This window comes from Suillus plorans (genome assembly GCF_016647745.1).
Source record: "Suillus plorans strain S12 chromosome Unknown HD556scaffold_4, whole genome shotgun sequence".
In the NCBI taxonomy this organism is placed as follows: Eukaryota; Fungi; Basidiomycota; class Agaricomycetes; order Boletales; family Suillaceae; genus Suillus; species Suillus plorans.
The window spans coordinates 615,552-643,099 of record NW_024537388.1 but is presented as its reverse complement, the minus strand read 5'-3'; the positions used below and the strand labels follow the sequence as shown (position 1 = coordinate 643,099).

Below are 27,548 nucleotides of genomic sequence, written 5' to 3'. Positions count from 1 at the left end.
CGCGCCACTCGTATTTTCGATGAGCGGAGACATTCATGACATATCTGATTCCCCCATATATTGTGGTGGACCTGAGGACACCATCACTTTGAGACCCCGCATATCTTTTGCATCTGCCTATTTCAATCCCTCGCTTGTCTGTCATCACCGTTCCTTATGAGTGAGTTTCAGACATTCTGGTACTGTTTCTGTGGCAGTTTAACGCGCTCACAACAGGGCAATTTGGTACCTGAGCGCTCAGCGCTGAACATCCAAAAGACGGCTTATCTGCAAACGCAGGCGGATGGGCCCCGCCAATCACGTGTGGTGCGTTTGGATGTCTGTCAGGACAGAAGACATGTTACATAGATGAGGGATGCCAGGAGATCTGTCAGGGAATTTCTCATGGGACAGGAGATGATAAATCATAGCTGGTGTCAGCCAGTATGCCTCCTAAGAAATGGAAGTGATGAATTGGATGGAGAACGCGAAGTTCTCGTCGACGGGTGCACTGGTGAGCAATAACCCATCAATTAAACAAAGTAGCTTATACAACATAGTACAGAGGGCTGGGCAGAGGCACGGAAAGCACGACATGAGCGTAATTTGACGTCGAGGTTGGAAACTTATTGAATGCAGTTTGATAAGTTGCTTGAATGAGACGTGGTTGTGGAATCACTGCACGTGATCAGAGGAGTCGAGGGCGCCGTCACATTGACGAAGAGTCAACAGAAATGACAAAACAGACCGGTAAATGGCACTTACTAGGTGCCACTATAAGCGAGCTACTTAGTAACCCTCTACTCTATGGATGACTAGGACTTCCCGCAGTGTTTATTCTGAACGTCGTTCTAAATCGAAATCTAAGTCCTCGTGCCGACGCGCCGATGTCAAACGTCCGTGTTTTACAAGTCCGCATGTCCAAAACTTGAACACCCTGTATCTAGAAGGGTGTTCAAAACATAATGAACCTTTCGAACTCTGTGACTATGTCATGACCATCGCTTGCATGCCCTTTGGCGCCTAGGTCTCAACGTTGCAACACTGTAGTACCATTAGACAATAGGTCTGCGATTTGTTTCTAGCGAGACGATAATCTGACTTTTAGGGTTTGAATCAAAATCTAGAATGCTGTGGGAAGTCATAGTGCAGTGTGCAGAGCGAAATACTTAAACTGCGAATAACTGTCAAGTAAGGTTTGTATGCTATCCCCTGTCGGGGACAGTGAAACACGAGCAGCCCAGAACGACTTGCCGACACTCCGCTGTCCGCATCTCGGTCAGCATAGTTGACAGCAGGTGAAAAGAGCTGATCAGAAAAATGGGGAGTTGGTAGGATAGGGTCCCATGAAGCAAGCTCGAGAGTTTCTGCTGTCCATCTTCGTTCCAATCCGATATCAGTAATATGTCTTTGCCTGTAATCTTTGCACTTCGGCACACAATCAGACTCAGCTTACTCCGATATCTTGCTTCATATAAAAAAACCTCATCCCTGACTGTACCAAGTAAGTAGGGAATATCCAGGCACCTGATGCATCCATTCTAGAACGTTACGCACCATGGCAGTATTAGTAATTCCGGAGCAACTAGAGTCTAGACGTGGAGAAAGTAGTCCCAAGTTGAGAGGCCGATTGGCTAAATGACCAATCCAGCTTTGTATATCGCGAAACAGTGGGACCCAGCGTTAGCTTGGTCCAGACGCTGGCCCAGACTCGGAGATGCCGCCATGTGAGTGGGAAACTCGGCATGCCATTATCGAAACTGGTATTAGGTATTCATGTACGAGTAATCAAATATAGACTCGTTTTGCACAGAATATTTCGGAGAAGTCGATCGAGGACTTGGTGCACGCGCGCGCACCGCTACGATTGAGTGAGTGGTGGGTTAATGGCAACTCTCTTGTCTAAAAAAAAACTGATTGAGTAACTGTTAAGTACAAAAGTAGCATGTATATATAGAGACTTAGCATAAACTATTTCGTTATCTGAATCTTCTTCGGCAAAGCCCTCAGCTCAACATGTTGAGAGCACGGATTTCACAGCTAAACAGGGTTCTCGCTCGTAGCTATGCGACAGCTGCCCCACCCCATGCTTTGGTCTTTTTGGAGCATCGCCAGGGTGATCTTGACTCCGCATCACTTTCTGCCTTGACGGCAGCATCTCAATTGGGCGGTCAAGTCACTGGCCTTGTCGTGGGTAGCCCCGAGGAGGTGCCGTCTGTTGTAGAGAAGGCTAGGAGGTACGCTTTTGAACTTCCCCAGGTCCATTGCTAACCCCTTCTAGATTAAACGGCTTGAATACACTGCTGCATTGCGCATCCCCACAGTACAGCACGTCGTTACCTGAGACGATATCTCCACTCTTAGAGAGGCTCTTATCACAAAACTCGCCCTTCACGCATGTCGTTTCAGCTCACTCCAGCTCTGCCAAGTCTATTCTGCCTCGAGTTGCCGCAAAACTAGATGTTCCGGCCGTATCTGATATCACATCCCTTGAACATGACGCAGCATCGGGAAGCACTACCTTCACCCGTCCCATCTACGCCGGTAACGCTATCTCCACTGTTCGTGCATCCTCCTCCATCCCCATCAAGTTCTTCACTGTCCGATCTACCGCATTTGCGGCTGCTGGAGCAGGAGATGCGGCAGAGAGCGAAGTCAAAGCTCTCGATTCTGTCGAGGTATCTGATGTACCCACGGAACATATTAGCACATCTTTGACGAAATCCGATCGCCCTGACTTGGGTGTTGCAAGCCGTGTTGTTTCTGGGGGACGCGCATTGAAGAATGCCGAGACCTTCCAATCTACTTTGTATCCTCTTGCTGATGCACTTGGTGCTGCGGTTGGAGCATCGCGTGCTGCTGTGGATGCAGGGTACGCAGACAACTCCCTACAAGTCGGACAGACAGGAAAGGTGGTGGCTCCTGAACTGTACATGGCGTTGGGCATTTCTGGTGCTATCCAGCATCTTGCTGGCATGAAGGATTCCAAACTCATCGTGGCAGTAAATAAGGTAAGTGAGTCTTCACAACACTGTCGACCCCTTGTAATTCGTCTTCAGGATCCCGACGCACCCATATTCCAAGTGGCGGACGTAGGATTAGTAGCAGACCTTTTCGAGGTAGTGCCAGAGTTGGTCGAGAAGCTGAAACAATGATAGAACGGGCATCATGCTGAGCCTGTGCTCATTGAGTAATATACTAGTCATGATTGGTTTCGAAAATATTGCGAGTTCTCTAAGATATAGCCCGTCAACGAATGATCCGCGCGAGGATAACGTTCTCGGCGATGGTATTTTTTCCCACGGTTATCCTTTCTTCGCCCACAGGTGTAGCAAGCAGACATGCGTATCGAGAAATGTTATTTTTGCTCAACGAACGTGTATCCTGGGCACGGTGAGCAATAGAAACATGAGACTATCAGTACAACATCTCACAACATGTTCAGGAAGTGCCTTCGTCCGCAATGATTCGAAGGTATTCCGGTTTTGCACTTCAAAGTGAGTCCCATGATAGAAAACCAGATTGTGCGTTATTGAACCAAACCGTCAGATGCCACAAAAACTTCAAGCAAGCTACTTCTCAGCCATATTTTTCGACCCATGTCTAATGTCCTCCTAGAATGAAACGAAATCCTCGCAAAGTAAGATGGACGAAGGCTTTCCGTAAAGCAGCAGGGAAGGAAATGACGATTGTATGCTTGTTTTCTCGATCTAAAGAAACTTCTACTCACTTCTCGCGACAAGGACTCTACGATCGACTTTGAGAAGCGTAGAAACGTACCTGTCCGCTACGATCGCGAATTGATACATACGACAATCAACGCCATGAAACGCATCGGAGAGATTAAACAGCGGAGAGAGCACGCATTCTGGAAGTCGAGGTTCGTACTTTCTGCACTCAAGTGTTCGTCTCCCGCACTGACTTATATTATTGCAGAATGTCAGTTGCTCGGGAAAAACAACGCGCGCATAGGACAAAGAAGTTGGCTGCGAAGTCGGTGTCTGTCAGACTGCTCGAGCCAACTGCAATGGAGGAAACCGTTGAAGTACTAGATAAAATAAAAGTGCCAGCAAAAAGCAGAACTGCACTTATGAAAGGGGAAGAGCGCTCGATGGGCATGGAATTTTAGCTCCAGCGTAATCCGAGGGTGTTTAGGTGTATAACCCAGATGTAAGACCTATTCCATACTCATACTCGATGTGGATGAAAATTCAAGCGTCTGGGAGTTGCGAGTAAACGAGACCTTGGTTCGAAAGTAAACTGTCCTACTAACCCGACCCAATGCAGACTTGAGTTTTCACCTTTCTCTCCACCGTGTTAACACTCATAATCAACGATATCCACCCTCCGGAAAGACCAGCATCTGCATAACCCGACCTTCGAGTTTGTATGAGGTGAGTTCCTTTGTTTGTTTTCTTCGTCAAGTCTCTTTAACCAGGCAACCTCGTAACAGCTACCTGCTTTTAGCTAACGGGTTGCGCATTTCTCAGGGGCCGTGAGTCATGGTCCCAACTTCATCGATAGGTTCTTTAGCCCTGATAACCAACCGAGCTGGGTTGCTGATGAGCAGCACCTGTTCAAGGAAAGGCACTTTGAAGCCTGAAGCTATCGAGGTTGCAATTTGGACCGTCGTTTTCTTCGTGGGATGTAGTACTGACTAGTAGCGGACCCATTTACAATGTAGTCACACCACCGGGTTGAACCGATGGGTAGCTGTCAAGTGAGGCCCGTCATGGGGAACACAAATCCCTAGAAGCACTAGTACTGTAACGCGAATAGTGTGTTCAGGTGACTATCCCACCCTAGCACATATTGAGGGTCGGTGGCCGTTTTCTACTCGGCCGAAATAGCTATTGTCTTCATCGCTAGCTTCAAGATCGTTTCCGCGGTGATCGTATACAGTAGATCAAACCATATTGATACGAGCCCACCGGGTCACACGCGGCTTTCATAGCTACCCAGATAGAGCACCAAATCAGCACGTTTCTTCTTCAATTCTGCGGAGTTAACTCATCATTCATCAGCATCAGCATCAGATCCTTCTTTTGATGATCAAGGACTTGCCCCCCAAATCGAGGGTCTAGCTTATGGTGGACGATAGGTTACGGTTCGATTTGCCGATTTGCCGCGACTTATTTTTGAATTCCGATCGATGTTTGTTTCAGTACTGTGAAATTTATTAATGTATACCTATAATTTACTTTCACCATGTTACGGTCCTGTCACAATCACACATCAGCGCTTCAGCGTGCACTCTACAGACATGCTACGTTCTCAAAACGTCTTCCAACCTGAATACCTTTGGCCAGAAGACTGGCCAGGGCCGGTATGTCATCCTTTAACTAATCAATCATGGTATCTTGACACATGTCAGGTTTGGTTACAGTATCTACACTTCGTCGACGTCATCGAAATCGAATGACCCACCATTTGCTCTTGTGACGCTGCGCTGTTGAAAGCATGCTGTCAGCGACTCGGCACGTCGTTTGAATAGGATTCGGAGAGAACAGAAGGAAGCATCAAGGATAAACATTTCTTCGTAAACGTCTCAAGGTACATGAATGTATTTTTGTTACATGAAGGCTTGCAATCCAAATGCATGACAAAACTTGTTACACTTGTGCTCTGACTTGAAGTCGTCAAACGCTATAGTGCAGTTCCCATCACCGAAATTGTTCGCAAAATCGCTGAAAGTTGTGTAAGTCTAGAAGGACACTGCAAGGAGAAAATGTCGACAGACGAGCCTGTAATCACTTGACAATCGGTGAGAAGATCACCAGCACCTATACGCTGATCAGCAACCTTCTCCCCAGTAGCAGTAGAGTTACCTTGGAAATCCGAGAGGTAAACCATTGAATTGGTAAGCTGATATTGGACATGCTGTACGAAGCATAGGAATAGTCCAATGACTACTTCTCGGCCATGAAGGCTGTCAGCAGCAACAGCGGAATTGTTATTGATATACTTGATGAATCTGCCGTGGATCTTCTCCTCTACAAGATAGATAGCATCGAGGCTGCCATCAAGACCATCGGGGATAGCCAGCGCAGCACGAACAACACGAAGATGTGGTATAAGATCCACAACATCCTGGCTCACTTTACCAGTTTTCAGCATCTCATCAACAAACGTATACGCCATCCCAACCAAGGATCCACCCCAGTACAAGCATGATTGACTGGATGCAACGTATGATATATTGAAATTTTGTTCTCGAAGACAAGAAATGATTTCCGGGTTGGTGTAGCCACTTGCAACAAATCGTTCCACTAGCGGTCGTATAGCTTCATCCGAAGCTGCAACTTAGGCATTAAATATATGAGAGCTGCTAGCACTAGCATCAATGCACTTACGAGCAATAGCGTACCCATTTCTTCCTTGAGGGTTGGGCATCTAAGGAATGTGATAGGGCTATGTAAAAGGGATGCAAGTCAACAAGGTTCGCAGCAGTGGATACTCACTGCTTATAAGCCTAAACTGGACCACGGACGAAGCACAGATCACTCATTAGAAGCATACTTCATTCTTCTAACTGACTTACCGATGAGGCTCCATTTGAACAATATATTGTAAAGGCATGAATTCATCTATCGTCTCTAAGACTGAGTCAGGCCAGGGTCGGTCCGTAATCAAATCTTAGAGCAGTCAAACTATGTCCATGTAAGTACACGGCCGTTTGTGACCTCTTGTGACGGGAATATTTGAGGTGTACCAAAGGTGTACTGACAAATAGTTCAAAAGACTAGAACAAACATTGATCGGACTTCAAAATAAGTTGCGGCAAATCGGCAAATCGAACCGTAACCTATCGTCCACCATACTAGCTTGAAGCCCCTGAGTAACATCTATTCTCAGTTCCAATTCCTGCTGTTTAACAGCGCAGGCAAGTACAGCACTAAGAACTTGAAACAGTTACGGTACTGAACGCAACCAGCAGTTATTTGTGGTTAAATAACACTCCGTTGACAGAGGAACAGTGCATAAAAGCATGATTAACGATTTGCGCATACAGGCTAATGATATGGGGATGGTACACCATGAGATACAAGTCCTAATACAACCACAATGATATACTACAGTGCGTGAACAGAATGTTAGCGATGTTTATACTTTGCCGCATTCTCATGGCGAACGTTCGGATCCAGGGTATTATGAAGTCCCATCAAAGTTTTGCTGACGGCTTCCGAAGCGCCAATCATGGGCTTCAAGACTGCAATTGGCACAGCTCGCACCACAGCCCGGACCGCACCCTTACTCCATGTCAGCTTGGAATCGAGCAAATATTATAGATACCACTCACTTCGTTTCCGGACTTCTCGTACACTTCCATAGGAACCGCCAGTATGGTCTGCGCAGCAGAATGCAAGTTTCTTTGCAAGCTGCGATATGCCGATTGAACTCCCTCTGTGACATCAGCGGGCTGGGCGGCATATCTACTGATCAATTCTTCATCCGGTCCTTCTCCAGAATCGTCATACGGTATGTGGAACGTTTCGGCCGTAACCGAATCCTTGAACTGGCCTCCGAGCACGTTTTCAGCTTGCTCCAGAATGACTTGAGTACCAGTTGCCAGCCGAGCTCCAAGCTTGATAGCCTCCATTGCAGTTGATTGTACGAATGCCTTGGTACCCTTCTGCACACCGCGGACGATACGTCCATCCTTCTTGTACTGCGCAATAGGTAGCAAAACGAGGTCTGCTACTCCAGAGCCAACATTGACCATAGAACGAATGGGTGCTACGCCAGAAATGACGTCCACAAGTTGGGTTGCCTTGACATCTGGCGTCCAGAGGTCGTTCAATGTATCGAAAAACCGGGGCCAACCCGTGATCTATGAAAGCCAGTCAAGTCATGAAACTACGTACCAAAGCAGTACGTACCCCATGCAAAGTCAGGTGTCTCAAAGTCATCTCCGCGCCATCAAAATGGAAAAAGTTCATAAGCTCGATCGTTTTTCCCTCTCGCAGAGCCCTGTAATCCACGCGTCGAGGTTTGTAATCAAGCTTAAGATCGATCGGGAAGACCTCAGCGTGCTCTGCAGACAGGGATCAATATAGCCATTCATTCAGCGTTCGAATCAGGAACGTACGAATATATGTCTCCTCGCTGGCAGTATCGGCGGGTGCGGACGGACTATCGGGATCCTTGAAGGCAAAAAATTTCTTCAAAAAGTCGAGTGCATCCTGATCAACATATAATCGCAACGGCAGGAGTTTAGCCTACGGAAATATCGACTCAGCCCTGTCAGTACGTCTTGACTGAACAAGTACTCACGCGTAAACGTGTTTCCTCAGATGGATGGGAAAGAGACGGCCGGACAGTCTTGATCTCGACGCGAACCATACTGGAGTCCGTCTCACGAATATTGCCTCGAGAGTCCGACCGTAGTTCGGTCAGGAATTTTCTCCAGGTGGACGTTTTGACGTGATCCAAGATTTCAGCATCCTTTATTACAACCAGCGTCCTGGAGACGAGTGCATCTTTCAGACGTTGACGATAATTATCGACTTCAGCATCTAGGCCAATTAGCTTGATTTCGATACTCGGGCCCTTAGACCTTGTCAATCTTCGCCCATGAATGCGAGCGGAAGGCATTCTCTGTTGTTGTCCAGGTGATGCTGGAGGAAGGGTTTGCCAAGAGCTGTGGCTTTCTGTTTCCGCGTTCTCGAGTTCATCATCAATGGCAGCAACAAGAGCTGTCGGATCAAGACTGTCAAAGTCCTGATCAAGGCCAATGTGAATTGAGTTGAACAACATCGTGCTCGTCTCTTCCACGCTGGGGTCTTGGGTCTGGCCAGTTGCGATCAGCTGCCTAATCTTGGCCAACTTCTTGCGCATGTCTTTAATTTCTTGCTCTACAATTTTTCGTGTGCGTGGCCAATCATAACCGTCGTGTAGGAAAAGCGATATGTCAGAGTCATGGATGCGCACTCGGAGAATAGTATCGCGTAGACTGCCAGAAAGCTCGATCATAGACAATACAAGTCAAAGGCGAAAACTTACCTAGCAAAATCACCCGTGTTGTCTGCAGGAATCGTGTCGTAATAATGCTCGATAGAGCGGATAGGCTTGATGATGCGGATTGTTTCTCCTCCTACTTTGGAAACGACTCCCGTTTCGCCAACTACTGGTGTTGTTCGGCCGTCCTCTTGCATATCGAAGTCTTCTAGGTCGTCATCCCTAAGCTCCCGCAGACCAGCAGCTGAACCAAAGGATTCGTCCAGGTAGTCGAGATTCGTCGGTAAATCATCGTTGATCATATCAGCTGCATTACCGACATCAGGAATCCGCCTGAAAGCTTGCTCGTCGAGAGATGCTGGAAAAAATATTCAGTTACCCTCGCATCTCCTGCAACAACAACAATCACCCATCATGCCTTGTTCAGGTGGACGATGAATAAGTTCAGCGGGAACTTTCTTCTTAGACACTGCTGGTCTGTGGAATGATTATAAGCGACATTGTGGTATAGAAAGTTTAAATAATCACGTACTCTGCAGGAGAAGGGGACTTGAATATGGACGTGAAGTCACTCATATAACCTGTCAGTGCAGCTATAGTGTCTGCACATAGGTGCACCCGCAGGCTGACTTGATTCACAAGTACCTAGACTTGATTGAGTGGCAAAAGATGACCCAGCACACTATGACTTACGCCAACACTTGGGGGGACATATGCGTTATCAGTCTTGAACACAAAGTCCAGATCTGCGATATCTGCAATCAATGCAAATCCGAAATTCTGTGAACAAGCATCATCGCATTGTTTTACTTGTGAGCTAAAGGAGAAATCACCTTCCACAAGTTGAGACTGGATCCTCCGTTTGTTTTGGCAGAACCTGAACCGTCAGGGGAATCGGCCATGGAATCGACAAATAAGAATGACAAGGAAGGAACCAGCAACTTGAACTTGAACTCGCTGGAATTACCAGCAAGCTCGGTATTTAGTTCGGCTTCGCCAATGTACAGTACTGCAGAGCCAGGGTGGATAGGGGCATACGTCTTGATAGATACGTCTACAATTGCGAAAGAAAGAGACGTTCGTTCGGAAGGAACAACTGATTCGAAGACCTTGAAAAGATCATTAATCTATTCTACTCCAGGGAAGGTACACTCACCCCCGGTGGAGCTTTCATAAACCGAGCCAAGTCGGAAATCCACTGCAAATTAGGATAAACATGGCAAGTGAAGCCCCAGAGAGCCAACCGTATCTTGGTCTCCTTTGCACCAGTTTCGGGAACAACGAGGGAAGTGAAGCGAGCCTTTACCATTGGTCTTGGTACAGAAGACTAGACTTTCGTGAGGGACGCAGCTACAATAGATAATCTACACAACGCACCAGACTGCGAGGTAATGTCAACACGAGGAGAGGTACGAGCTCCCACTTTGGCGATACCTCCCCAACGTGAAGGTCCATCAAGCTTGAGGTTATGACAGTCTCATCCTGATTGAAAGAAAACGAAGTCGAGGTGAGAATTCGAAGATATATCTTTACGATTCTACAAACCTTGCCTTCAGGTTTTAGTTCAACAAGGACGTCGATGTCTGAGGCAGATATGTCGAAAGGACGAATTGACGATGCAAATGATTGGGAACGGGATGTCAGTATTCTTACTAGAGCTGCATTTCGAAGATATGAACGTGAGCAATAACTGAACCCAAAATCCACTCTACCTTCAGTAATGATCACTTTCACAGCTGTCTCGCTTTGTTTCGGCGTTGGCGCTATAGTACCGAAGCTACTCTCATCACTACCACGACTCCCAACGCGCCTTGATTTAGCAAAAAACCTACTGCCAATCAGGCTCGGGTTGCGGCTCTGAGCAACTTCAGTCTCAGTCTCCTCCGTAGCAGTGGTGACTGCTTGTGTGACACTGTCAGCCCAAATTTGCAATCCATCGAAGATTTGTTTTTCAAGGACGACATTGACCAATGGGACGCTAATGATGATTGAAGTCCTGTGTGTCGAGGAAGAAATAGCAGACTTTGATGGAGCCACCTGCGTAAGTTGAAAGTGAATGGGAAGTGAGTCCGGCGCCTGTTCCGACAATAGCAATGAAGCTGATCCGGGGCGAACGTCATCCGTTCGTGGTAAGGAACCAAGTGATATGAAAGCATGGGCTTTTGAATCTCCTACTGGCGCATACGATAAAACAATCCCTCTGATTTGGCCACTCAAGAGTTGTCCCGGCAAATTTTTGACGCTGGGATGCCTTGATTCACCATCATCCCCAAATCTGATTGTCGGTGGTTCTTGATCAAGGGGTGTATTAGACACCCGTACGTCATGGAGATCCAGTATAATGCCTCCTGATCGGGAGAGCTGAAGGGATGGTGATCTGCATCGAACCTCAGCGCGGAGGGCAGGTAGGACGACGGTAATCTTAAGACGCGACACCTGCTTGGGTTTGGACTACAAGCAAACAGCACGATAAGTCAGATATATAACCCACAACTGCAGATTATGCTCTCATCTACCTTGAGTTTGGCATTTGTAGCTCGCTTGATGTGGGGTCTCTGTCTCGATGGTGCCCCGGTCCGATAGTCCATGTCTAAATCCAGATCCTCGAGGACAAGTCTTTCCAAGCGTCTTCTCTCCCTCTCGCGTTCGAGTTGCTTTGGTGTCATGAATGGATAGTTGAGTTCATCATCGCTTGCTGAATCCCTCTCTTCTGTGTCATCCAGTGAACTATGCCCTTGGGGTGTACCGGAAGTGTTTCGAATAGGAGATCCTTCCACTGCTAGGATCTCATCAAGAAACTTGAGTATACTGCCGCCCTCCAGCATGATGTCGAGGTCGAAGAATACGTGTAATGGTGCAATCCGAAGTAAGATGTCGGTCAAACCCCCTGAACGGGTGGTCACAGGGGTGACACGAGCGGTGAAGGTAATGGCACTGGAAAGAGACATCTCCTCGAGCTCTTCTTCCTTCGACAACGCTACCGTGGGTGGTTTTGGAGATGTGGGAAACGCAGAAGATTTCAATATTGGACTGTGTACTAGCTGATCCCTCCCTGTAGGTGACTTCACTCTCCAGGTCGATAGCTTTGAAGAGCCTCCTGCAAGTTTTACAGAAGTCCAATCAACGACCTCAAAAGTCGGTAATGTTACTTCAGAAAGCGGCTGTGCCGGAATGGGCGTCGAAGAGAAAAATGGGCGACAATGACTGACAATATACTGATTATGCAGATGATGGTCTGTGATCAGGAGGGGTAGCGAAACTTGCGCCGCGTTCTTATCGACAGTCCTGGAAGAGTGGTACATGAAGACCGAGAGATTTGAGATGAACATGTTGGATGTTATTGGAGAAACATGTGTTGCATCAGTCTGATTTCCAGGAGCCCCGGATAAATCAAGAGAGCCTGCAATATTCTCCAACAATACGCGGAAGTATGTCGAAGGCAATCTTGGAGGGACAAGTGGAGATTGGAAAAATGCTTCAAGCGAAGGAACTTCTTGATCTAGGGCCTCAGTGATGAAGAGGGTTACAATTCCGCGGATGTTTAGACTTGCGTGCAAGCCGCACGGGAGTGTCGGTGTGCTTGGTGTAGTCTCAGGGTGTTGTGGAGTGGTACCAGCATCCTTGGATCCACAGTAATTGAGCATTTCCAATAGCATGCGGACATGACAAGCCCGAAGAGCACAGGACATGATGCCAACACTGACGCTGAGACGCAGGGTTTCATCCTGCTTGACCGCGATGTTCTCCGTAGGAGGCGAAACTATCTCAGGGTTCGAAGTGTGCGCAAGGTCATGCTTAGTGTGGCCGGGTGGCGTTTGTAGTCGAACCACAATAGGGTCTGCACCGACAGAAAAAACAAGATCTTCTGTAGCCCAGTGAGGTACATGAGCGGACTCTCCATTGCCTGCTATGTAATCGCACGAGCGTGGTCGAGCCATATCTCCCGTATCAAGGTTGCCGAGGGGTTCAAGGGGGATGGCTGGAGAAGTGCGGCCAGTAGTAGAGACCGCGCTCTGATACATGCTACTGAGAACTGAGCTAGACGGGGAAGCCCGAAACTGGTTACGTGGTGGAAGAGCAACAATGGACTGCGACATCATCATCTGCGTGTCTTCATCAATGGAGGAACAAGAGGACGCAGGTGACACCGGACGAGGAGCCTGCTGATAATCGTGCAGCGTGACATGAGACGAAGTAAGCGACACAGGCGACATGGTTCGTGGCGAGGCCACAGGGCGCTGTAAAGTAGCTCGAATGTCCCGAGAGGTAATAGCGACACCTGATATCGAAACTGTACGTATGTGACCACTCTGTGGGCTTCTTTCAAGAGCAACGTTGCTCGATGACCCATCTCCAGTACTTTGCTGCTTTGGGACACCCGATTCCGTGCTATATGCGATTTCTGGTATTGACAGAGTAAAGCTTGAGTGCCCGGGGTGGACGACGACTATTTTCGTGTCCACAGCAGAGAACTCGAAGCGTGCAAGCAGATGTTCGAAGAGGGTGGCAAATAGAGATACCCCAGAAGGGTCAGAATCTATACCACTTTCTTCTTTAGGGTGTACACGGGTAGATGAATCTAGTCCTCCGGGAAGGTGATGACCCTCATCATAAATGTGCTGTGGCCGGGAATCTGGATGTAAAGACTCTCGGAGCGTGGCTTCTTCCCGGGGGCTAAGCTCGCCATGGATAAATGTTTCCGCTACTGAGGCAACAGATTGCGTAAGATCAATACTGTTTGAAGAGCCGACGTCGGATGGAGGGGTGGCATGCAATGTGAGGTGTAGCGATTGTACCGAAAGCCCTACACTAGAAGAGAGAGGATTGGGAAAAGGTATTTGTGCAGTGACACAAGATATGGAGCCATCATAGAGCCTGAAGGGTGATCCGGAAAGAAGTTTATTTATCGCCTTTGCAGTAGTCAATGAATGGACAGTTAGACAAAGAGATAAAAGCCGAACCTGGTCATCAAGTTCAAGATCCCTTACTTGTACAACTCCAGAGCCTATCTGTGAATCTATCTGATGAAGATCGAGCTGCCCTGGCTTTAGGAGATGTCCGAGTGACTTCTTGAGCACGAAGGAAAGAAACCGACGCTGAATTGCAGAGGGTAAGGAGAAGTCGAACGACGGAAGTCCGGGGAACCAGGAAGGATACCAAGTAGACATGATAATTGGGAGTCACTTGAAGGTGAGTTCAAGATAGAGGTTGATTCATGACCTAGTACTTTGCATGATATTGTAGAAGTACGTATTGAGCCAGATGGGCACACGCAGCGCCGGGGGTGCAGGGGTATAGCTGAAAGTACTACACCGGTGCTTCGGAGTTGCCTTTTCCGTCCAAGCGCGTACCAAAAACAATCTATCTAAATCAAAGTAGACTTTGCACAAACTTCACAACTACACAACTTGAATACCAGGGTTCCCAATGTCTCATTCCTGAATAATTTTAGATGAGGCTTGACGGATACTCATGAGCACATTGCCCCAAGGAGAGCTCCATTGCTTCAAGTGAGACTCACTGATTTGTACAAATGGTGAAACTAAACTGATGCACGAGGCGTGAGCGCAATGCGATCATCATCGAGTGGGCTGAATATGTATATTTCTTCAAGAAGCCACTCTATGTCGGTGCTGGCCGCAACAAAATAAACCATGGACCATTACGATGATGAACGCGATCCATTTACCTGAATTCTTCCTCAGTGGTATTCTGTCTCACGCATTCGTACACATCGGGTATCTGAATCCCATACATTTCATCAGCCTTGGGCTGATTGAGGATGGACACGATAGCGAGTTGTGTTGCTGTCAATTGAGCTAGCTGGCTGTAATATTGTGGAGTATAATGAGAACTGATTTGGAGCGATGAGCCAAGGGAAGAAGGGGGGCTCGGTGTTCGCGTGACTGTGCAAGGATGGGCCACACGAACAATGGCAGAATGAGGTGGTTCACGCTTAAGTGCGAGAGGTAGTGCAGGAAGTTGGGATGCAGTTTGCTTTGAAGTTGACGCGGAACTCAGACCTTCACTATGATCGCCATACTGCAGAAACGGCCTAGCAAGAGTCTGAGGAGAGCTGACATTTCTACCTTCATCATTGTGGGGCAAGTCGAAAAATGAAAATGAACGATAAGATTGTTCGAATGCCCGTGAGTCGGCTGCTATCGAGTCTTCCACATCCTCTTTGAGTTCTTGGACGACAAGCATCTCGTCTGTATTGTGAGCCTGCACGAAGTTGGAATACATGTGTCAATCATGAATCTGGAATATGCACATACTTGTCCTTTGTGCCTCTCAATCATCAAACTTGTCCTCATGCAATCGAGAGCATGATACATAGCCTGGTGATACCCTGCCCCAACCATGGACTCAATATGGACCACTTTATGCTGGCCACGCTGGACAATGTTGCCCATGACACAAGCCAGACTGTTGTCACTTGATGAATGATGATAAGATTAGAAAATCGAATTGTGTTGTAACTTGAAACCACGACGCACAATCGATGTATCATGGCCGAGAACATAGCATGATCCAGTCCTGCTTTGTTAACCCATGACCCAGATATCATCCCAGTACCATCATCGAGGTCATAAGTACCTCGAGCATCACTGGTATCTCGTAACATGGCATGGGTGACCAGCAGGACCTTCAGGGATTTGGATTACGCTGAGTATGTTTGATCTTTCAGAAACATTAAATAGAAGTGACTCACCTTATCAAATTTTGCCCCACCAAGCGAGAACTGAACATCGTTGGGTAAGCGTTCCGCCTGCAGCGCTTGGTAGACCGTGATCGGTCTGATTGATTCACTTTCGGATGACTTGATGACTGTTGTTTCCACTAGCAAAGGTTCGTAGTCTTCCATCGTTGTGAGCACAACAGAGACGTGTCGAAAGCGTTTCCAGCTTACTAGTACTGCCTAAGCCTGAAGTTCGATGAAGCTCGAAGCTTGAAGACCCTGTGTAACAATGTTTACAATATTCCGTTTTGAGATAACTACTGATACAGATACTTAGAAATCTCGCAGAAACGAGCCGACGACTAAATCAATCAGGATTCAACAAGAATCTCGGCAGTTTCAATACTACCTAAGTACTCGCAAGTAACTTTCATCATCAAAAATATATGTCCATAGAGAGTTCATCAATCAGCAACCTTGAAGTGCGAATCGTCAATAGTAGTAAAGACGAGACCGTCATCCATGAGTTTATCTAAGGCATCACTGGGGATTGCGTCAGACTAGCGGAGCTGAGCATGCCTTATGAGACAACATACCTAATTGCGGCAGCATTACCTCCGACAGCACGCGCAATAGAACGGACGTGCACGCCTTCCTCTTTAGAAGGTTGGCTCAGCATGAAAGTTATGATCGTATATTCCAACGTCGGCAAATGGGAGTACTGGTTGTTGGTCGTAGCCGGAGGATGCGACTGAGCTGTGTATGCAGAACCTCCGACTGCCGGGGGTCCGGCAACCTGGGCCTGTGGAATTGTTGTTGATGGATTTTGTCCAGCACGAGGGGGCTGCTCATGAAGATTAGGTCAGTGATGTCGTAATTCGGTGTAACGTACCGCTCCTTTCGCCCATATTAGTGTGACCGTCATCGCTTCCAAAAGGTGGAAGTATATTTCATGAGGCGACTTGACTGGCCGTATGTGAGTCGCATTTACGTATCGTTTGCTGCCAAACATTTTCAACGTGCCGGATACGCGTATGTACGATCCCTCACTGTCCTCGCATTAGTTTTACTGCGACATGTGAAGGAGAAAATTTACGTGATGGCACTTGATCCCGGTTCACTCTCTTCTATTGAGGAGTCAATCCAATGTCGGGCTTCGATGCGACCCGTGCCATCGTCGAGCCAGTATAAGTTATTGGTGGCTTGACTTTGTATTGAAACGACGTGGCCGACGACGGTGACCTGCAAATGCACGGTTCATCCAGCTAGCTACGCGAAGATGAATACAACTTACCTGGCCGAGTTCTGTATCATCCAGCATCCACTCCGCGTCCGAATGTGCTTGGGTTGCATTTAGGAGCTGGAGTACAGTCAGTGGTCGTAAGGAGTGGGCTATCTCGCTTTTCTGTATTGCACTCAGTTTAGTAGAGAGTCGGAATGGGTATATGCAACGTACTCGACTAGCTCCTCCCGGGCTACCGCTTGCGCTTCCATATGGCGATCCACCAGTCATGAATCCACCACCTCCAGCACCAGTGTTTGCATAGTAGTCGTTAACTTCTCAGTATAATTAGTGAGGTTTCAGAGATAGTATGACTGCTTACATTGACTCATCTCGTCGACGTTCTTTTTAGTGAGTGAATTTATTGTGATGGCGCAGTGAGCAAGACACGAGACGAGGAGAAACGCGTAGAGTCACAAGTCACGCGTATTGCATGACATAATTCAAGATGTCACAATTACATCCGACAAACCTAAGTACGTAGTGTGCAGTAACATGAGTAGTGAGTGGGGAGCAGTGTAGGTGTAAAGTAATGTGCAATGTCAGTATCTAAAATAGAGGACCGCCTCACTGGCCATAATTGGTGCAAATCTTGACCATTCCTTTGCTAACGCCCTCGAGTACCTTTTTACGCGACTCCCCAACGTTCTTTGCAACACTGAGTACAAAGTCATGATGCAACTAATGAATAATGTTAGAGCATGATCTGATAATCGAAAACGCATGCCTACCCTCGGTAATTCCGTGATGGGTTTACAAGACTCGACGAAGCTCTTCCGTTGTTCAGCCGACCCGGCCACCTCGCTCATCTTTAAAAGATCATTCGACATTGTCTTGAGTACCGTGTAGGCCTTCGAGCGAACATCCTTGAGGAATTGCACGAGCTGAATGTAAGGAAATGGGTTTAGACGTGTCTTTTTATTAAAGCCTATCATCCCACTCACTGCCCCCAATTTGTGAATCTTGACAACAGATGCGGTCTTGAAGCGATGAGATTCCACCGCAAAGAGAAGGAAAGCCTATACTTGAAGTGAGCAAAGCGTAGACTAGAATCCGAATGAAAGTGTACCTCTTGGGTGAGTGTTGCTACATGTAGTAGGTCTGAAGGGAGGCACTGGTTCTGCTGTAACTGCACGAAGCGAGCATGCATATCTGTGAAACGAGTGAGCTGCGAGCCAGCCTAGAAAAACTGAACGTACGCTCGAAGAACTGTGCCACCAATTGAGGCGGTTCTTTCACAGGAGGAGCCTCTTCATCCTTCTTTGCATGACCATTGGCGTGGGCGTCGCCATTGAGAGCCTTGAGGTCAACACCCCTGAGCGGAAGCCCAGTCCTAAGTTCATTCTGCTTGTTGGCCTCAGCAAGAACCACCGCTGGAGGCGGGCGAGTGTAGTTGTGGTAGGGCTCGAGCCAGTCACTGACAGCAGTGGCCCATTCCATGAGTTGCAATTCATCAGGCGTCAACTAACGAATTGTGAGAGTGAATCATAACTCGACCATAATATCTTACTTCTGCTGCTTCTTCAGGTTTTCGGATGGCTAGACGTTCCCTGAGAGGAAGTTGGACTTCTGGTTCTGGGCTCTTCTTTGGCCGGTCACCAATTAGTAGCTTCTCCTCGACGATATCGTCCAGATCACTGGCATGCTGGAAAGCACGGATGTAAATTTTGATGAAATACCACAGCCATCCTTGCTATTTGAGAAGGAGTCAACAAATGCAAGTGTCGACATAGATGAACAGCATACTCCAGTCGAGTTGCCAAACATCAGGGTCTGATCGTTCAGCGAAGGCTGACATGCTGGTTGATAATTGGGTAGCATGCCGAAGTCCCGGTTGTCATGATGAACTGCGAACAGGAGTCAAAATCGTATATGTACGATACTGGAGGCCCTTACAGCGATCAAAGACAAACTTCAGCTCTATTAATTCCATGTCTATCAGATCAGAGTTGATAGGTTCGTGCGTCATCCGCATGCGAACGTGCTCAAGCTTAACGACGTCACGTTGGAGAGAGTTCTCCAACCTGTCGTCAAAAGAGACAAACTCTGGAATCTGTGGGGCGTAACCATCCTGAAAGCACGAGAGTGTAAAAAATCTAACCTGACTGTACTTCTCCGATGTGAATGCACGAATGATGAAATCCGGTGTCTATGAACAATAAGAGGGAGGCTAACATACAGGAAGAATACTCACATCTTGGGAATTACTAACATAGATCTGGCTTGATTCTATACATTCTGAGGGGTATGTCAGGTCTCCAGTTGCAGAAAGGGAGAAAGTCGATGCGCGTGTGAGAATAAAGTGGGAAAGAGTATCATTTTGGACTTGTTTTATATTGATGGCACGGTAGTGGTCCAGAGCCAGTGATGAGGCACCTGTAAAATCATCGGTATAAGACCTTGGGTGATCCATAGGAACACATACCAAGTAAACGGTATATGCGTACAAGTAGCAACCGAATCTGGAATGACATGCGACTCTTGGCCAAAGCGAACTCCAGCACAACGGCGGCGTTGTATAGATAGCTCTCGTCCTTGGTCATTGTCCACAGGCTAACAAACGCATGGCCGACGAGGATCGCTAGATCATCGGCCGGCTGGAGTTCGGTTACAGGCAAACTAGAACCCAATTCTAGTCCAGCCATGTACTCTTTGATATAGGTGGATGCCAGATACAGCTCTTTATCTGTGGATAGTTCTGAAGCCGTAAGACTGATTCGTTGTAACTTCCGAACGTTTATCACCCGTTGCAGATCCCCCGTAGTAGCCTTCATTACCAAACGAGCTTAGGACACGGAAAAGCCCAGATAGGAAGGAAGTACTAACAAAGGAGGATTCTTGAGATGCCAAGAAGCTTATCCATCGTGATTTGGCGTCGGCACCAAGTTCTACACAAGGCTGCAAATCTTCGAAACAACACGCCTTATTGCCAAACTGGGAGAAGTAGTTCTCCATCGAGTCAACCAGGGTGTTCTCATCTGTCAAGATCTAAAATCAGTGCATGAGGTTCCAAGGCAAGGATCATACCAGAGGATATTCCATGTGAAACCGCATTTTTCTCGAGCTCCAAAAATGCCAAGGAAGCAGAACGGTTATTTGTGCCATCTACCTCGGCGATTTTGGTAAGGAAATCGCGTGTTTTCGCAATGTTCTCGAAGCACTCTGACTTTCCCTCTTCGCTAACATCGGGCCCTTGCACTGAAGCAAAAGCGGCATCGATTACTGAAACGAACTCCAGCCAATTCCGGTCACTGAAATGCACATCAGATTACATCAGAAGTAACCCTTAATGCCCGCTCACTTGTTTTTGATCTTCTCTTGAGCTCGTTCCCCCTCGTCCTTGTACAGACCACGTTTGCGCCAGATTTCCCTGCGAGTCTCATTACACACAAGACTGGCTGAACAGATCGACTTCCCGACATCACTTTCTAGCAAGGTGTTTGCTTCGTCCCATAATTGGAGTTCTTGCAGAATGATCAGATGCAAGTGAAAGCGGTCCACAGCCATATATGATGGCGTAGGACATGATGTGACATGACGGTGAGCCAATTTGTAGAGCAGTGTGCGAATGTTTGGAGGAGTGCCAAGGTCATTCGCCTATTCCTCACAATTAGAGTGTGTTATTCGCAACACAACGCGATGCACAAACCTGGAGAATTGCGCCTGTCACGGCCCAGTATACGTACCGGTCCTCTTGGAACTGCTTGTGCATTCGGGTTGCAACCTTAAAGACCACATGATTCGACTTGTGTACAAAGAAAGGAACAGGTGGAAATACTCACTTGTTGACAAGATTTCCAGTTGCCAGTTCGCACATGAGCGAAGAACGTCTGTGCACCGAGTTCCTCGCTCTGAGGTTGCTGCTTGAATGCGTTATCAAACATGGCTACCATGTCGGAGTCTGGTGTTACAAGATGGGTTCAATACGAGCAATGAGGAACTGGGGACTACGACGTACTTCTAGCAAGGCCCTTGAGGACGTGCGTCATAACGGATAGTGTGGAATCATCCGTAACAACGGTAGCAAGGATCTCATCGCATAATACCAACGCTTCCTCTACTTTCTGCGAACGCGTCAATGCAAGTGCTTTCAGAGCCTACACGGATGAAACATTAAACAGCCTACACAGAGATACTAACGCACATACTTTGACAAGAGTATTAGTATTATACTTTTTGAGCACTTTATTGCATGCATTAATAGCAGACTTGTTTGATCCATGGTCCAAAGCATCTATCACGGGTCAGTTCCGACTTGCACATACGTTAACGATAGCTAACCATAGATGGGACGAATCTGACGTTCGAGTGCAGCTTCTGACATATTCGATGAGAGAATCTAACTAAACTGAAGAGGTTTGTGGAAGGGTCCAACGAAGCAGTAAAAGAAGCTTCGAGTTGGGTGTGGTGACCACGCGAATTTTTAGTCCTTTGAAACTTTCTCGCCAAGCGTTCCGCCGCGACCCGAAGCGGTAACTCTACAAAGTTTGATCACGCATTGCTCATTGGATGCGGTCTCTACTACTAACGATCTCGTTGTCGGACATCCCTACGAGACACATTTATCAAGTCTGGGGTCTACAATGACTTGGTTCTCCATACCCAAATGAAGCAGACTGGGCACACTCGTAGCGGAGCCCCGTGCTACCCGCGGAGTCTATTTTTTTTTACACAAAGCGAGTATCTTACACGAGTACTGAAAGTACTATAGCTGTATATAGCTAGTCGTATACTGCCAGTACTTGTTAGCTGTTCCTGCGTTATTTTCGACACATGTGCCTAGCTAGCTATCTGAGAGTAGGGTAAATTCTATTCCGTGAGACATCATGATAGACACGATTTCATTTCACGAATTTATAGGCGTATGCCCCATGCAGGTATCAATGAGAACGCGTCAGAGACTCCCTTTCTCCGAAATCTATGCAATTGCATTATTTCCAGCGTCCTGATGACCATCCTATCATGAACAGAAGCCATATCCTTGACCTGCGCCATAATATTATGATCAGAGGCAATTCCTGACGATTCCATGGACGAATTAGCAAGAATGTCAACCAAGTGGGCCTTCCTATGAGCATCTGTTTATTTATGCTTATTGAACGTTCCAACACCTGCATGGTAGCGAATGATTCCTTGTGGCTGCTTGAGCGATCGTCGATATACAGGGTCCATTCTGCTTGGTAGGAAAGAACGATATTAGGAGCGAGGAATTCTTGGACAGTCCATCCTCGCGTATTCCAAGTGCTATTTGCGGGTGCGACAGACTTCGACGAAGGTAGAACATCCGATAAGTTGGCGATGGCAAGTACTGAGAGGCGATACCAGACGAACATGAAGTTCACTGATTTTTGGAGTTCAACATTGTTGTTCTGGTCGATGTAGCAGGTACCCCTCCGCGCTTAGCAATAACCCGCTTCAAAAGCGGTTTTGCAGAGCGTCTGTAACTTCACCACGATTCTGACCGGATCAAACCGTGCACGGCCTTGTCCTGGGTGACGTGCAGCAGCGGCTCCTTGCTTTTCCGAGTAACGGCTACAGGGGCACGGCTATATCATGGCATTGATGCAGCCTATTCATGCGTATGATCAATCAATCATTTATAGCACAGGTCATATTCTCAGCTGCAAACACTTTACCAAACATTTTCAAGCCGAAATAATATCTGGACTCTGGTTCTGTTGTAATAAAAGACTGCGAGCAGCGCGTGTTTGACAGTAGCAGATAGTATCCACCGCTGCACACATAATTGAGCTCAAAGAATCCCAACATTGACTGCTACATACCAACGGCTATTAGTGCATGAATCCCAGGCATGCACCTTAACTGAGCTGAGCTGTCAACTGGCTACTCTAGAGGATTCTTCTGCCCCTCTCTCGAGCGCATTCAGCTTTTCCTCCCTCTCACGCTTCCATTTTGCCCATTTCCACTGCACGAGAGCCGCAAGTCGCTTGTCCGGAGGGGGTGCGGTGCGTGGATGTGTCTCGTGAAGGTAATAGGCAAAGAAACCTGTGAAAATGCCTAACACCGGGTCAAGTCCACTAGTTATTATAAGCGCTAGCTTTTCGAATAGCAAGGGTTGTACTTACCGAGACAGTAAGACGGGTGTTGGCATGCTCGACGCACAAATGATTAGTCATGCCAGGTCTGAGATTCGTAGTCAGAGTGGCTGTGCCAAATGTAAGTTGCCTGTATCTTTCATGTACCGGCTCTGGTGTTGAAACGTTGACATGTCGACAACTTAGCAGCTTGCCAGCGCAATGCGAGTGAATATGCTCCGTTTCTTTTATCTGATAATTACAATCGCAATGGTTTTTTTACGATTCGATTCAAGTACAGGTTGACTCGGAAACACAAGACGACTGAAGCCCGCGGCTGCGTGGCACGCACATATGTCTATATAGTAAGTCACATCCATGGGTGGAGAATTTATTAAAAGGAATGACATAGAGGGTTGGAACGGGTACGGACTGCAGGCCAAACCTCTATAGCGGGAGGCTACGGCTCTATCTATCGAGAACCGACGACAACGCTGCGCGAGACTACTACCGACTACGGGCCAGGTACTCCTGGCGCTCCCCACTACAGGGTTGGCTTAGGTTAGGGAGACCAGGGCGGTGGCATTTTTTTATTCATTCGATGATCATCTCAGCTGGTGTATATTTTCTAGCTTTGTTTCGAAGCTGTCTTCTGCTACTTCTTCATCGTTGAGATGAGGAACGTGCGTGTCGCACTTTGTTGATCCCCGGTTCACGAAATTATCGTCAGCGGACTCTCGAAGCAACAGCGACAATGACTACGAGACCAACTTCTTTCTCCGACAAATTAAGCCCTACAAGATCATGTAAACACCAAAATGGTACCGCTGAGTGGACCGATCAGAATCACTGTACATGGGTAGTGAACAAAATAACAGGAGATCTCGAGAAACATATAGTACATTCAATATAAACCCCTCCCCCCCGGATGTCACCTGCAATGTGCACATGTGCTGATCTGTCCTCCTTTGCGTCAACTTTCAACCCTCCAGCTGTATTTGGGTTTCAGTAAGGATAGTGTATTGCTAGAAGCTCGTAAGTCCTGCCCCACAAAATCATCTGGATTACACTCACTAATGCCATCCACTGAATCGTCGGAACCCACGTCACGGTGCTCTGCACCGGCAATACTGGCAGCACTGACCACGAGGATCTGTGCGAAGGCTACTGACAGGAGTACAACATAGATACTAAGCTTGTTGATGTTAAGCATGGTCATCTTAATGATATTCTTCACTGAGGTGTAGTGTTTAGGATGCGTTGTTTTAAAGTAAGATTGGGAGTTACACCCTTTAAATACCAGTTCATGGGTACACAGTGTAATGAAGCATAACAAACAGCCATCGTGCACACTCTAGCATTATCCAATTGACTTGGTCAAAATAATCTATAGATGTGTCTCGATTGATTGCATCTCACCCGAATGCTCTGATGGTGACCGCATGGATAGCAGATGCATCGTGACCGGAGCCGACTTACTACGACTAAACCAGTACATAGGTGTGCACTACCTGACGGTAGCTAACAGCAAGTAACGGTGCTCTAGCTTTTGGGGTTCAGACTATGCAGATATGATATTTCCCAGGAGCATTTGTTCACAGCATTTCTCTCTGCTTTCAGTGCGGAAAATGATAATCTCCGCAAGACGCGATGCTTGCCGATCAAGAGGGCGGTGTGGAATAGCTTGGGTCATAGCGCCCATGTGCAGTAGTTTGGAAAATGGCCCCACCATTTTGATGCTCGCATAAAGCCATTTAGATCTTTGCAAATCTATCGATCGTACCTGATCATTGGTGGATAATTTATTTATGTGCACGAAGCCAGAGGCACATTAGCTATTAACATGGATCCCTTCCGGTGCAATTAGCACCCCATACTTTCATAAAATTCGTATTTCCAGCTACTTAAACACAAAATGTGGGATATATCATTCTCTCTCATAGTACTCATTACGAGGTTCAACGACCACGTTGGAAGTAGAATTGAGTGAGATATGTAGTTGAAACTGAAAGTGTCGAAGTCAGGCAAAAATCCAGCTGCTGCTATGTGCCGTGACGAAGTTTCAATACTACACACTAACTTTGAAAGTGGTCTGGATTGTGGGACTGGACCACATTCGCAAGTACACGAGTAAGGTGGCTGATGGCAAGTGTGATTCCATAAGATTGTAATCAGATAACTAAACCTGTTAAATGAACCAAACTTTTCGTCTCGATGACGAAAATTCAAGGAAAATTAAGTTACACAGTGGAACGCTGGATCATGTAGACAGCTAGAGGTTTAAATCATGCTGTCAGCGAATTTCATAGAGAGTGGTAGAGCACTAACCTGGTGCAGTCTCCTCGCGAGCCTGCCACCATTCCATATCGCAGCTACCGCTTGGTTCGTCATCCGAACATGCTAACTCAAAAACAAGGACGTCGTCCAAAGCACAAGAAAGTTTTCTGTGCCAATCTAAGCTGTCCTGCCCTGGCACTATGTTATTGAGTTTCGCGACCCGTGGCGGTCGGACGTTAAAAGATAACGTTGAAATATCAAGTGGTACAGTGGCATTGAGGCGGTATAAAGCAAGTGTAGTCGGTCGGTCCACAGGCGGAATGGCGACGTGCAATTCGCAATTTTCCATGCCCCAGTCAATCGCTCTGAATTGAAATATTGTTGAAACCTTCTTTTCCATCAGTCTATTAAACACAGAAAAAATGGAAGATAAACTGACAGTCTGTGTGACGTGTACTTTGCGGTCATTAGGTGAGATTGTGCCAGCACGTGTCGTGCGCATCGCAAGATAGTCATTGAAAACATGATTTGGTGCAGAGCGATCCACCAAACTGACAGACATGGGGAAATTTGTGAACTCTCTCGGAATAGAAGGCGACGTCCGTGCGATGTCGTCGAACCGCATATATTGAGAGGGACGACGGAGAAGGTGAACATTTTTTCGAGTGATAAGTTTGTCTGAAGATACTGAAGAAATTTGGAGAAAGGTAGGGGTAGAGACCAGCAACAGGTTGATGAACGTGCAGAAGATTACAACGACGAGAGGCCAATGGAGTACAGTTCGCGAAGTCTTATGCAGCTTTGCTTTGTGGTCGTCATCGCTCTCAGAGTCAACGACTTCATGTGGTGTCAGACTCAATGGTCTATACGGCCTTGAGCTTGAGTAAAAGAACATGACGGAGAGAATGGCTTCGACTTGAGTTGATCATGATGAATGGCAATGGTAATTTGAAGAGCAGTGGTGGGCGCGACCGATTGATCCAATCAGCCTGAGCGGCACTTACGTACAATTTAATTATCGAATGGGTATAGCGTGTTCCAAATTCAGAGTTTACAAGCGCTACATCGCCGATTCCACGAGCAGTCGTTCATGGCATGTTCTGATACGACAGACATGTACATTTGAAAAGACTACAATATTGAACTGGAATGTTGTATCTAGGATGATGGAGACCCCAGTTCCCACCACTACAGTAGTAAGTTCATCAGAAGACCTCATGCTGCATCCCAAAGGCAGTTCGACGCTCATAACTATCTACGGTTCTATGTACTGCTACGGACAGCCCTGGCGGAATATTAGCTCACGCAGCCATCGTGAGATCTGCGGCAATACAATCATTCATCTGAGTCTTGAGGAGTCATGAGCATCATAATGAAATGATTTTGGATCAACTTCAAGTTGGCTAAGTAACCCTGGTCACTAGGCAGTGCTAATCAAATTTGGGTTTCTGGACAACTTTGAGGAGAGGATCAAAATGCGCTACGTGTCGGACTAAGTTGGACTCGGAGATTCGGGATTCTTGGGAAGTATGTCTGTCGCGGACGCGATCGATTTCGATCAGCGGAAAACATATTATTTCTGCAAAGTATGTCGTTCAGATATTTACGACTCTTTTTCATTATTATTTCAATGGACTTGAATCGTTTAAACAATCTCTGCTTGGAAGGTCTTTGATCAAGAGGCTCAAGACGCCACCATAGACGTGTAAGTGGCAGATACTACTCGAGGCCGTCGCAATCGAGTTATTGGTGATACTGGGTCCTATTGGCTGGTCTATCTGCATCATGATCGCTATACGTAGAACCGCCCTGGGGGGTGCTTTGGCCCGCTTGTGGTATTTTTGGATAGAGACACGATGACTTGCATTCGAGGATACGCAGTATTTTGATTTTGGTATGGCCCATGGAAGCAGGCACCCTTCATGCGATATCCATGACCGCTACTTTCTCAAGTGCACTGCAGCGAGGTCTTTGGCAAACTCAATGACCATTCTCGCAACGCTGTTAGAAGCGTTCGTTGATGTGGCCGACGAAGGATGTACTTTCATTTGTGCAAAATTTTCCGAGCCGTAGAAAACCAACTAGCCAATCGATGTTCAAACGTTCACCGGCAGTATGAGGAGCGTCCGGCAAGGCAACGCGGGGCGCATTACAAAGGATGGCAAAAGATGAAAGACAAGTCGACTAGAAGATGCCTGGTTGCAGAATTCACAACACGAGACGCGTGTGCTTTCGAGCGGGTAGTGTGCACATAATGAAGGAATATAGCAGGTGTGATGATCACGGTGACCTTTTCTGAAGGAGCTGCGGAGGTGCCAGGATATCAACCAGATGT

At 47.1% G+C, this 27,548-nt stretch overlaps 11 protein-coding genes across 11 annotated transcripts; 2 read left to right on the top strand and 9 right to left on the bottom strand.

The window, feature by feature from the left end:
* Positions 1-1,537: 1,537 nt before the first annotated feature.
* Positions 1,538-3,134, top strand: HD556DRAFT_1303792 (uncharacterized protein; the record flags this gene model as incomplete). Its single annotated transcript, XM_041299623.1, has 6 exons — positions 1,538-1,586; positions 1,651-1,706; positions 1,793-1,857; positions 1,983-2,216; positions 2,261-2,990; positions 3,039-3,134. The coding sequence occupies 6 exons, from the start codon at positions 1,538-1,540 to the stop codon at positions 3,132-3,134; spliced, it is 1,230 nt and encodes a 409-aa protein (XP_041166126.1).
* Positions 3,135-3,320: 186 nt separating this feature from the next.
* On the top strand, positions 3,321-4,108 carry HD556DRAFT_1429374 (ribosomal protein L24e-domain-containing protein; the record flags this gene model as incomplete). The annotated part of the gene is made up of 6 exons (XM_041304803.1): positions 3,321-3,372; positions 3,425-3,476; positions 3,529-3,546; positions 3,598-3,670; positions 3,723-3,859; positions 3,916-4,108. 6 exons carry the CDS (start codon positions 3,321-3,323, stop codon positions 4,106-4,108), a joined length of 525 nt encoding a protein of 174 aa, XP_041166125.1.
* A 1,481-nt stretch (positions 4,109-5,589) lies between these two features.
* HD556DRAFT_1330231 (uncharacterized protein) lies at positions 5,590-6,275 on the bottom strand. Its single transcript, XM_041301711.1, has 3 exons — positions 5,808-6,275; positions 5,724-5,762; positions 5,590-5,666 (listed from the first exon to the last, which is right to left on the bottom strand). The coding sequence occupies exons 1-3, from the start codon at positions 6,118-6,120 to the stop codon at positions 5,626-5,628; spliced, it is 393 nt and encodes a 130-aa protein (XP_041166124.1). The 5' UTR covers positions 6,121-6,275; the 3' UTR covers positions 5,590-5,625.
* Positions 6,276-6,821: 546 nt separating this feature from the next.
* HD556DRAFT_1330227 (uncharacterized protein) lies at positions 6,822-14,210 on the bottom strand. Its single transcript, XM_041301710.1, has 17 exons — positions 13,899-14,210; positions 11,454-13,847; positions 10,650-11,388; positions 10,483-10,595; positions 10,315-10,419; positions 10,094-10,264; positions 9,771-10,046; positions 9,631-9,717; positions 9,470-9,582; positions 9,347-9,414; positions 8,983-9,295; positions 8,254-8,932; positions 8,069-8,198; positions 7,860-8,014; positions 7,280-7,810; positions 6,917-7,229; positions 6,822-6,862 (listed from the first exon to the last, which is right to left on the bottom strand). Exons 1-16 carry the CDS (start codon positions 14,103-14,105, stop codon positions 7,074-7,076), a joined length of 6,237 nt encoding a protein of 2,078 aa, XP_041166123.1. The 5' UTR covers positions 14,106-14,210; the 3' UTR covers positions 6,822-6,862; positions 6,917-7,073.
* Positions 14,211-15,901, bottom strand: HD556DRAFT_1330224 (uncharacterized protein). Its single transcript, XM_041301709.1, has 5 exons — positions 15,653-15,901; positions 15,438-15,586; positions 15,216-15,375; positions 14,627-15,162; positions 14,211-14,570 (listed from the first exon to the last, which is right to left on the bottom strand). The coding sequence occupies exons 1-5, from the start codon at positions 15,803-15,805 to the stop codon at positions 14,480-14,482; spliced, it is 1,089 nt and encodes a 362-aa protein (XP_041166122.1). The 5' UTR covers positions 15,806-15,901; the 3' UTR covers positions 14,211-14,479.
* On the bottom strand, positions 15,896-17,302 carry HD556DRAFT_1330212 (replication protein A subunit RPA32). Its single transcript, XM_041301708.1, has 7 exons — positions 17,224-17,302; positions 17,076-17,176; positions 16,914-17,024; positions 16,716-16,861; positions 16,512-16,668; positions 16,216-16,463; positions 15,896-16,162 (listed from the first exon to the last, which is right to left on the bottom strand). The coding sequence occupies exons 1-7, from the start codon at positions 17,231-17,233 to the stop codon at positions 16,084-16,086; spliced, it is 852 nt and encodes a 283-aa protein (XP_041166121.1). The 5' UTR covers positions 17,234-17,302; the 3' UTR covers positions 15,896-16,083.
* A 3-nt stretch (positions 17,303-17,305) lies between these two features.
* On the bottom strand, positions 17,306-21,343 carry HD556DRAFT_1330210 (N-acetyltransferase B complex non catalytic subunit-domain-containing protein). The gene is made up of 19 exons (XM_041301707.1): positions 21,183-21,343; positions 21,050-21,135; positions 20,860-20,998; positions 20,684-20,802; positions 20,551-20,625; positions 20,203-20,498; positions 19,929-20,152; positions 19,728-19,879; positions 19,327-19,669; positions 19,096-19,277; positions 19,003-19,050; positions 18,798-18,954; positions 18,648-18,748; positions 18,412-18,594; positions 18,101-18,365; positions 17,971-18,053; positions 17,846-17,920; positions 17,633-17,785; positions 17,306-17,582 (listed from the first exon to the last, which is right to left on the bottom strand). Exons 1-19 carry the CDS (start codon positions 21,223-21,225, stop codon positions 17,469-17,471), a joined length of 2,838 nt encoding a protein of 945 aa, XP_041166120.1. The 5' UTR covers positions 21,226-21,343; the 3' UTR covers positions 17,306-17,468.
* A 489-nt stretch (positions 21,344-21,832) lies between these two features.
* HD556DRAFT_1226766 (uncharacterized protein) lies at positions 21,833-22,288 on the bottom strand (the record flags this gene model as incomplete). Its single annotated transcript, XM_041297106.1, has 1 exon — positions 21,833-22,288. A coding segment is annotated over one exon (456 nt), but the record flags the coding sequence as incomplete, so codon positions are not given.
* A 449-nt stretch (positions 22,289-22,737) lies between these two features.
* On the bottom strand, positions 22,738-23,013 carry HD556DRAFT_1437523 (uncharacterized protein; the record flags this gene model as incomplete). Its single annotated transcript, XM_041305709.1, has 2 exons — positions 22,738-22,939; positions 22,988-23,013. 2 exons carry the CDS (start codon positions 23,011-23,013, stop codon positions 22,738-22,740), a joined length of 228 nt encoding a protein of 75 aa, XP_041166118.1.
* Positions 23,014-23,759: 746 nt separating this feature from the next.
* Positions 23,760-24,194, bottom strand: HD556DRAFT_607739 (uncharacterized protein). Its single transcript, XM_041311074.1, has one exon. The coding sequence runs from the start codon at positions 24,153-24,155 to the stop codon at positions 23,910-23,912; it is 246 nt and encodes an 81-aa protein (XP_041166117.1). The 5' UTR covers positions 24,156-24,194; the 3' UTR covers positions 23,760-23,909.
* Positions 24,195-25,176: 982 nt separating this feature from the next.
* HD556DRAFT_1303788 (uncharacterized protein) lies at positions 25,177-25,775 on the bottom strand (the record flags this gene model as incomplete). Its single annotated transcript, XM_041299622.1, has 3 exons — positions 25,177-25,208; positions 25,265-25,601; positions 25,653-25,775. The coding sequence occupies 3 exons, from the start codon at positions 25,773-25,775 to the stop codon at positions 25,177-25,179; spliced, it is 492 nt and encodes a 163-aa protein (XP_041166116.1).
* Between the last annotated feature and the right edge of the window lie 1,773 nt (positions 25,776-27,548).